This window comes from Convolutriloba macropyga, chromosome 13, assembly GCF_964194025.1.
Source record: "Convolutriloba macropyga chromosome 13, txConMacr16.3, whole genome shotgun sequence".
Lineage (NCBI taxonomy): Eukaryota > Metazoa > Xenacoelomorpha > Acoela > Convolutidae > Convolutriloba > Convolutriloba macropyga.
The window spans coordinates 37,253,597-37,264,008 of record NC_134480.1 but is presented as its reverse complement, the minus strand read 5'-3'; the positions used below and the strand labels follow the sequence as shown (position 1 = coordinate 37,264,008).

The 10,412-nt window shown below is 35.5% G+C and overlaps 1 protein-coding gene across 1 annotated transcript; it reads right to left on the bottom strand.

The window, feature by feature from the left end:
- Nucleotides 1–7,313: 7,313 nt before the first annotated feature.
- On the bottom strand, nt 7,314–9,662 carry LOC142351549 (multidrug and toxin extrusion protein 1-like). The gene has a single exon (XM_075403632.1). It carries the CDS (start codon nt 9,642–9,644, stop codon nt 7,542–7,544), a length of 2,103 nt encoding a protein of 700 aa, XP_075259747.1. The 5' UTR covers nt 9,645–9,662; the 3' UTR covers nt 7,314–7,541.
- Between the last annotated feature and the right edge of the window lie 750 nt (nt 9,663–10,412).

The window sequence follows — 10,412 nt, the reverse complement described above, 5'->3', positions numbered from 1 at the left end:
CGGACTAATACATCTGATAAAACATCTCTTGATTCTTTATGGCATAACTTTCTTTATGGCACAACTGTTTCATTCATTCAACAATGTCAAACAGCAAACGTTTCATTGCAGAAGGCAAACGCAAAACTAAATTGATCTTTGTGTATTTATGTTGACATGTGCATACTTTGGATGCGTTAAGTCTTTTGATGGACTTGTTAAGAACGCACATCGCAAACATAGTTGGGTGTTGACCTATGTCCATTTTCTAAGTCAGCCATAGTGGAACGTACAGTGAATCTTACAGATACTGTCACTTAATGCAACGGCGTACATAACAAAGTATGACAATGTCAGAACACGTCCTAATTTAGTTGTTTGAGTAGTCTTCAAACAAATGAGATTTACAGAAGCGTTTAAGGAAAAGGGTTTCAGCAGAAAGGTCATCCAGTGAATCATGCAAGCGTGAAACCTCTCCGTCTATATTTTTGTTTATATACGTTGAGTTCTTATCACGTACTTAAGTCAATGCAGCTTAAGTGGGCTAAAATTCCAATTACATTATTAATTTCAATAGCAGAGCCGGCGGATTGCCGGAATAGCAGCAAAATAGACTTGCGTGCCCTTTGATACAGAGAGAAATAGACAACGAAATAAAATGAAAATTTTGTCGACGGTGGTCAAAAAAGTAAAAGTTTTCGCGATGCATCAATAAGGCTTGTTAAAATTCACTCCACAAAAGCCTTTTTATTATGGGCCTTTATTACAAACATGAGTTCTTTCGATTTTATACAAAATCAAATTTAATTTAAGTTTTGAGGTGCAGTCAATTTATTGAGTGTGGTAGGTCATGTATGATCGAAATCTGACCAAGCAAATGAAATAACTTTTAACAGAGAGAGTGGGAAATGAAATCACGCGCACGAAAACCGTTAGTGAGAGGAAGAACTCATTCGGAAAATTTGAATTTATCATCTTTGCTGCGTGAAAAGTAAGTCGAAAAAAGTCAGACGACGAAAGAAAAAGATAGCAAAAGAATTCTAGTCAATTCAATTTTCATTGACTAAACAATGAATTGACTAAACAATTCATTGACTAAATCAATTAGGAAAGTATCAGCTACAAAAATCGAAAAAAACAGTAAAAATCGAAGTCAAATTGGCGTATATGAAAATAAACCACAAGCGGAATTATGATCAAACAACGTTTTCTCACTCTAATTCAAAATTAGAGTGAGAAAACTTCGCGCCGCAAAAACTCGCGCTTTCGCTCCCCCTCCTGTTTCGGTGTGACCAAAATCATTACTGCAATTTGACTTCAAAAATCATTAAAATAGCCGGAATAGCTGCGAAAGAATAGACTTGCGTGTCTTATAATAGAGAAACAGATACAGATATCAGTTGAAAAAGTTATCGACGCCGCTCAAAAAATTATGTAAAACAATTCAGCGACAAATTAATAAAGCTTGTTAAAATTTATTGCGCAAAGCCTTTCATTAGGGACCTTTATTCCACATATGAATTCCTTTGAACTTGGACTATTTCAAAATAAACTTAAATTTCTAAGTGCAAAAATGAAGTTTTATTGAGTGAGTGAAGTCACTTCTGATTAGAATCTAATCACGCGAAAAAACTTTTGCTACAGTGAGTGAGAAAAGACGTCACGCGCGCAAAAGCCGTTAGTGAGACAAAGAAGTCATTCAGAAGATGCGTGAACAAATGTAAAACGAAAAAGAGCGTCAGACGACGAATTAAAAAAATTCAAGAGCAACGCAACATAGCTCCGCTCAGCTTACAGCTTTGCAGCTATAAAAATCTGAGCAATCTTTAAAAAAGTACAGCATACAAATCAATTTCTTTAAATTGTAAAAGGCCAAGAGCACAATATGGCTACAATCAGCTTACACCTTCGCAGTTACACAAAAAAAATCATGATTAAGATTTCTGGTAATTTTTTTGGTCTTCAGTTCAGCGCGCACGGTATGGACATAACATATCAAATCTAGAAGATGCAAGCAGGCAACAAGCAGCGTCAGACGAAATGATTTCTATTGCATCAATAGAAATCAAAACTTTCTGTTGACAGATTTCTTTCCGTTTTAAAACAAACAAGGATGCTCGTTAATGTGCGTTTACACATGATGTTCCGACCCGAGGTCATCTAAACTGACCTAATTGTCAACCAAATGAATAGATAATAAAAATAGATGTTTGAGTTTAAAAAAACGTTCAAAAACCTAACTACTTATTGAATTAAATAAAGCCAAGCCCCATTAGAGCGCTGACGAGATGTTTCAGTGAGAAAGCTACGAGAAAAAAAAACAAAAGAAAAGAAGCAAAAACAAAAATTTCACGGCAAAAACTAAATATCCGAATTTGAACGCACTTAATGACAACGCCAAAATGCAATCGAATAAAACCTTAACTGCAAAAACTTACTTTGTTCATACTATACAGCAGATGGCGATTTTCCTTAATGAGACTAGGTAACATAGTCGACAAAATGAAATAAGGCCAAATCGAAAAATCAATCAACATTTTTTAATCCAAATAATTTCTGAATCTTAAAAATCATCATCTTTTAACTAAATAATTACTAAAAAATTTACTAAACAATCACTATGAAACCAATAGGACCTGTCGTTGGTAAAATTAATCCATAGGAATGGACTACAGAAGCAGAAGAACTCAAAAAATTAAACAATTTGTGAAAACACAAATTATTGAAGCCATTAAAATCATTAGCTATTATCTGAATACTATGTATTCTTCCTTCCATTTTCATTCAAACTAATGCAACTAAAATTATACTGAAAGATTAAATAAGTGCATTTGGGCCAGATTTGAAATCATTGGTATCTGTTATTACGCGAATGTGCTAAAAGAAGAGAAAAAAACACAAGTACAAAACTAAAACTTTTACTTAAACGCATATGGTCCACAAACAAAACATCAGTTACGAAATGCTATTGCTGGACAATTAAATTTTCCGAATACAAGAAATTGAATGCGACCTCTCAATGATGAGAATAAGCTACAAGTTGACAAAAAAAAAACAAAACTGAAGAGTTTAAAAAATCATAAAATGCATAAAATTACAAACTTTGAGACTATTCGCTATAAAATGACTGCCTCGGGTAACATCAATCCTTGAAAACTTAATTACAAGCTTTTGAGATCGTTCAGCATTTTACGCCTACCTAAAGAAGGCAAAAACCGCTAATTCAAAAAAAATTGAGCGAAAGAAGTGTCGAAGCCACTAAAAATATTTTTTCGGTAATGACTTTTCTATCATCCAGTATTTTCTAACAACAGGGGATCCCTTTTTTCAATATGACTTCAAAATATCAATAGATATGAACAAAAACATGAAAACTACGAAATTTCTGAGAAAACCGTTAGTATCAACGCCATTAAACTCAATTGCTTTCAGCGAAAGGCAATAAAAGCTCTCGATTAGAGCATAAAAGTTATGCTTCGATGGGACGAGAAAGATATTTGTCACTGACAACTCATCGATACGATAAGCCATTACAATAAGTCATTGAATAAGAAAACAACAACAAATACAGGCAAAAACCAAAAACTCAGTAGAAAAGTGCGAGAAGAAAGTGTCGAAGCCATTTAAACCATAAGCTTTTCTTTGAAAACTTCGTTTGTGATCCATTGAACGTCAATTCTAAGCCAATTGGAATTAACACTAATAGGATAATGAGATGAGATTTCAGAAGAACCAAAAACAAATTCAAAAACTTTCCAAAAGTCCAAAAAAATTATAAACTCGCGAATCGAACTTATCAAACCAATAGTTACAAGATGAAGCCGCAAATTAGATTATTTTTGTTGAACTGCGAAAGAAGAAGTTCCGGCAATTACTGAGACATTCATACAGTTCACGAAGATAAAATTACGATTGGTTAATAATCAAAAAAAACTTTCGAACTTTTTCTAAAGTCTTAACAGCCATTAAATTCAAAAGCTTTCAACAGAAGTCAAGAAATACACTCAGTCATGACTCCATCGAAAGACAAAGATGTTTGTCATGCATGGTTAATCAATAAGATATCAAAATCGGTCTTATGACTATGAGAACAAAAACATACAGTAACCAATACTTCATTAGAAAAGTGCGAGAAGAAAATGTGGCAGTCATTTAAACCACATCCTTTTATCTGAAAATTTTATCTATGCTCCATTTAACATCTTCTCAAAAACAATGGCAGCTATCAATATTAGGATAATGTGATAAGATTTCAACAGGAACAAAAAATACAAATATTCAAAAATTTAAAATTTTTTTTTGGAAATCCTGTTGCATCGAAGCCATAAAACCAGGAGTTAGAAAACAACGGTGACCAAAAAATTTAGATTGATTTAGAACAAAAGGAAGGAGGTCTGGTCATTACTGAGAATTTCTTACAAATCATGAAACTAAGTTTAAAATTATTGTTTTTTGAAAAATTATTTTTAAAGTCTTAACAGACAATAAGTTCAATAGCTTTCATTAGAAGTCAATAAATACGCTAAGTCATGACTCGATAGAAGGAGAAAGATGTTTGTCATGCATGTGTAATCAATAAGATATCACAAAAACTCTTATGACTATGAACACAACAACAAGTACAGGCAATAATGAAAAAATTAGTAGAAACGAGCGAGAAGAAAGTGTCGAAGCCATTTAAACCTTAAACTTTTACTGAGAAATTTCTCTATGATCCATTGAACGTCTTCCAAAAATCAACAGGAGCTATCCAAATTAGAATAACGTGATAAAATTTCAAAAGTATTCGAAAATAAAAAAATATCCGAAAATTTTATAATTGTTTTTGAAATCTTGTGGCATCGAAGTCATAAAACCAATATTTAGAAGATAGTTAAAACCGCTAAACATATTAGTTTTGGCTGCAGTAGAAAGGAAGTGGATCCTGTCAGTACTGATGTTGACATACAGTTTACAAAAATAAGTTTATGATCGGTTCATGTTTAAAAAAAAATTTCGAAAAATTATATAAAAGTCTTAACAGCCATTAGCTGTCCAATCAAAGCACTGAATAGCTTCACTAATGCTCATTACAAGACCCATTTCACTGTTAGTCAATAATTCTATGCCACAGGGCTCCAAAAATTGAAAAACCTCAAATAGAAAATCAAAATTTCATTAAAAATTACAAAAGCTCAGAGTCGAAGCCATAAAAAACATGTTCTATTCCTTGAAAACGTGTTTTTTGTTCATTAGGCGTCATTCAAATGTAAATCAGGTTTATCATTAACCAAACATCGATATGAAAAGTGGCAAGTCTCTAGGTGCCCTAAAAAATATGAAGTTTTCTAAAAAAAAACAGCCCTCAGATAGAATTCGAATTTTTTTTTAATAGTAAACTTCCGTGAGACCAGAACTAGTCTTTTTATCACCTTTCATGTATTAGGAATACAAAATTGATTCATTTTGTGGCGTGAAATGTAATTTTATATGAAAAATTTTTAAAGAAAGGGTCATAATTTGAAGAAAAATTCCAGTAAAAGTGAACGAAATCATACCAAATATGACGTGTTCACACAAAACTTCAATCTGCGATAACTCCTCGAAAAAAAAACGAAATTCAAAAAAATCGTTTTAATTTCAAACTCTAGGCTGGACGAGCTTTTTAATGATATCACCCACATTTTTGTACGATGAATATATCGATCGGCCAAAATTGACTGAACAAAAAACCCATTTGAGTATATAGTTCCTTCCACCACAAGTGGGGTCGGAACAGTAAATTTTTGTATAATTGATTTCTAAGTGATTTCTATTGTAAAACGGAAAGAAATCTGTCAACAGAAAGTTTTGTATTTAAATTAAATAAGTTTTTCAATAAGGAGAAAAGTTAATAATAAGTAGTTCACCTGAAAAAAAAAATGCCACTCAGTATCATAAAATATTAGTATTTTGAACTCAGTTTTTGAACTATCCTCATTTTGAACTATCCACATCTACAAACATTTGAAAAACATTTAAATTTTGTACTGGAATTTTTTATATTACCCCCAAAATGCTTTTTAAAATTGTACTCTAGCGAGCTCCTTAGTAATTTCAAATTTAAATTTTGAGGCACTTTTTCAAAATCCAAACAGTTCAGCAATACAACGGATAAATTGACATACAAACCGGGGAATCTAAAAATGTTAAATAGGAAAAAATGAGAGTTCAAGAGATCTTTAGTGAAATGACATATTACCAGCACAATTGCTAATCAGAATTGCTAACTGCAAATGCAGTTTTTCTGAATTAACAAGTGACATTTTAGGAAACACATTAATTACTCGACAAATTTTGTAAAATAAAACCCTTCTAGAAGCAGGCAAACGTCCCCTAGGGCAAAACCTATTCTAATACGGAATAAATTTCTCCCTAAGATACTTCAAATAAAACCAATGCTTCAGCGATTCAAAATTGTACCATTCAAAAAGAAAAAACTGGCCACTTCACAAGTTATTTTCGCTCAGCGGAGTACAGAACCTCTAATCCGGTTTTGTATAAAAAATAGAATATAAGTAGTTTTGACTTTTAAACTTTAACCAGCTGGTTATACAAAAAATCACTTGTTTTAACTGTAATACTGTAACCAAAGACAACACTTTTGCTATCGACAAGGGCAAATTTTTTAAACAGATAAAAAATAGGACCGGAAATTTACACAATGTTGAACATTTTTGAGATTTTGAATTATAAGCTGTAGCTCCATTGAAAAGTGCATTCATCTTAAATTTAACGCGGGGCTGATGCCTAGTCACAAGCGTCTAGTTTTAGAGGGGATAAAGTGCATTAAAATTAAAGTTTCTCCAGTAAGATGCGTCTTTTCTCCTCGGCGAATATTATGCTCACTTTTGTGCACCGAAAGACAACTGAATATCTTAGAATTTAGATGTTCTGCGTTGAACTGGAGAGCTGGGTTTTAAAGACATTTAAAAAATCGGCTAGCAAGTGTTTTCCGGCCAATATTCGGGCAAATTTATTGACCCCCTTTCAATTACCTGTCCACTATACATCTTTTTGACCAAAAAAGTCACCATCCCAGCATCCAGGGCAATATCGGAAAAAATAGGCAACAAAAAAACAACGATAACGCTGCCAATGATATTTTGGTTTAACTTCGTACACTTGAATATTTTGCCCGTGACAATTTGGCTTGACCAATTCTTCACTTTCGTATATGTCTCAATTCAGATATATATAGACATTTCTGCGTCAGTCAGGGCAGTATCGCTAGCTAGCACGTTAGTTTTCATAAATGCAACAACTTAAATTTTCTATTCGATTTCTACAACTGAAAAATGAGAGAAAAAAAGAAGCAGCTGTTCAAGAATTTAATTGGACACGATTTATAGCCAAAACTAAAGTAACCAAAACACAAAATAATTCTACTCGGTACAAATACCAAAAAATGATCGAACTAACAAAGTATACAGAAACAGTACACATAATTGATTACTACACATAAGCAGATATTACTACTGAAAAGTAAAACATCTGGTTGCTAAGTTTGATTGGTTTATATCCGTTTGGTAATAAATAAAGTTTTATAAATGATCTTTAACTGGAAAAGCTACAGATACGAATAGACCAGCTAACAGTACAGTGAAGCCCATGAAATAGTAGAGTAATTTAAGGCATTGACATTGGAAAGATACAAAGGACACGTATCGTGCAAAGAAGTCACGACTAGTTTGAGTTACGAAGTTCGGTCTGTTTGGTTGTTGAGGGGGAAGCTCGGATTCCCTGACGTCTGATGAGTGTTTAATTTGAATAACATCTTCGAATGCTACTTTAGTAGACTCGAACATTTCATCCGGGAGGTCTTCGGACTCGTCAACTAGAGGTAGAGGTTTATAGAGTTCGGGTGACGAAACACTTGCAATGTTCGAGTTGATCACACTTAAACTGCCATTAGTTTCAAATGGATGTTCTTTGTCAGAAACGACTTTCAAGTTGTTGTTAGATCCGAGAGGATTTGAAAGCTGAACTGAAGATTGATACTTCAATCTGTCCTGACTGAATTTGGCAAGTGATAGAGCACTACCAGCTCGACTTGGTTTGATTAAACTATAATTTGACAGAACTCTGTCTGGCTTGCGAATGCAATCGTTATCAGATCGTTTTTGAGCCAGCTTTACTTCCTTGTTCCAGTCCAGTTTGTAAATTGCGATTACTAAGATAAAGGCCTGTATTGAAGACCCGATGCACAACCCTAGCCAATATCCTTGCAGTTTTAAGTCGGTTAGAAACATGAGACATAAACTAAGAGGTAAAGTAATGATGTAGTAATTGACGAACGTGCCCACAGCACCAACAAACTGTCTGCCGCACCCACTGAGAATTCCGATGCAGACGGCAACAATGCAATCAGTGATGGAGCACCAGGAGAGGTAAGGCACCAGCAGTGAGAAATGAGACGCTACGGCATCTTCAGATATGATCAAGTAAGCTAAACTGTCTTTGAATATGAACACTAAGGCAGACAACATAATAGACACAGTGCATGATAAAACAATTGAACATATGACAGTCCTCCTAGCGGTTCTGAAGTCGCCAGCACCTAATAAATTACCAACTCTAATACTTGCGGCGTAAGCAACACCGATACCCCACATGAAAAGACAAGTCGAGAACTCGTAAAGGATCCCCTGTACACTTAAGTTATGCGAATCAATCATTCCTGCTAAAACCGATCCGATTTCAAATATCACCATATCACTGACTACCATGATAGTTCCAGGAATGGCTAACTTGATGTAAGGAGTCCAGCCATAAACTACCGACCAGTGAAAGCCAGGCCAAGTCTTTTTGTGCAAATCGTAATAAATAATTATACAGTAATAAACTACAGCTAAGCTAGTGAGAGAGATAGCGAGAGCAAGGCTAACACCTACAATACCGCCATCCCAAACATAAATGAGAAGGTAACATAAAACTGCATTTATAGCATTGGCGATAATATTTGCAACAACTGACGCTTTTACGTGACCCTGACATTGCAAAAATTTGCCCAAAACTATTGACAACACTTCAGCGGGTATTGATATTGTATATATTTTAAGGAAAAGGCCTGTCAGGACGGCTGTCTCGACGTCAAAATGTAAGGCAATTAGAATCCAATCACTGATTAGATATAAACCAGTACAACCCATTGCATAAGGTAAAATAATAAGCACCGATTTTTGGAGCACAAAACCCATCTCTTTGAAATGTTCACCACCATGATATTGAGCAAAAAGCGTATCAACAGCAGCGCTGAGCCCAAGTATAACAGCAGTTCCCACAATATTACCAAACGAAGTTGCAGCAACGAACGCAGCATAAACTGAGCTGCTTGAATGCCCACAGAATATGCTAGCAACAAGCTGGAACAGGGTTTGCTCTAAGAAGGAAGACAAGCATATTGGCCATGACAAAAAGAACAACACCCTCAGTTCTTTCAGGAATATTGAACCGCTGGCTGGTGTGTTCATTTCCGTTCCCAGTCTGCTTGGAGTATCGACATTAACGACTGGTGGATCTGATCGCCGCGCTGTCACTAGAATGTCCTCACGTAATTTGTTTTCATATTCACTAAATCCGGAAGACACGCGCGAGGAACTGTGCTCCTCGGAAGAGTCGTGAGAATCGTGCACATGTGCATGCATTTCATTTTACACATGCACAACCTAGAAACAAACATAACCGACTAACGTCGGGGGAATTGCTCTCAAACGACCAGCGAGCGGTTGGCTTCGTCAGTAGCTAGCCACGTGGGGGGGGGGGGGTGCACCGGGGGCTGAGGGGGGGGGGGGGACAACACTGTTGGGGGGGGGGGGGGGCAACAGCGCGGTGGCGGGCGGAGGCAATAGTGGGGGCGGGGGCAGCAGGGAGACGGGTGTCTCAACCTCAAGAAGTTTCAACCTTCACACCATAAAAATAAGTATAAGTCTCCAAAACAGTTTGAGCTGAAACAGAGCTGAAATGCTCTAAGAGCACTTAATGCCCACTGGGCGCCACCTGTTTATCCCGTTTTTGAGGCCTAAAAGTCAAAAGCGTCAGACGAAAAATCGGTCAAGCGAAAAATCGCATTAAAAAAGACCGGCAGGACTAATATAATTGCTACAAACTTCGTTTGAGAGCAATTAAAAATACCACAAGTTCTCATTGAAACGCCAGCTCTACAACAATCCGGCGGATCACTTCCGTTTGTGACAACTCCCCCCTCCCACCTCAGTTCATATGAATGAATTGAATTTCTCCGATGCATAATCAAAAGTTTTACAAAAAAGATCTTACCAAATTTAAAATATAGCACCGAAGTTGACCCTCCAAAGCCAAGAGGCTGCATGTGAGTGCCCTTGGGGGGCAAACAGTGAATAATTAACATATAACTCAATAAAAAAAATAGATTACATGAACAGTCTTTCAAAAAC

Bases quoted from the DNA above. Each gene is read 5' to 3' on its own strand.
- LOC142351549 (XM_075403632.1), bottom strand. From the start codon at position 9,644: ATGCATGCACATGTGCACGATTCTCACGACTCTTCCGAGGAGCACAGT.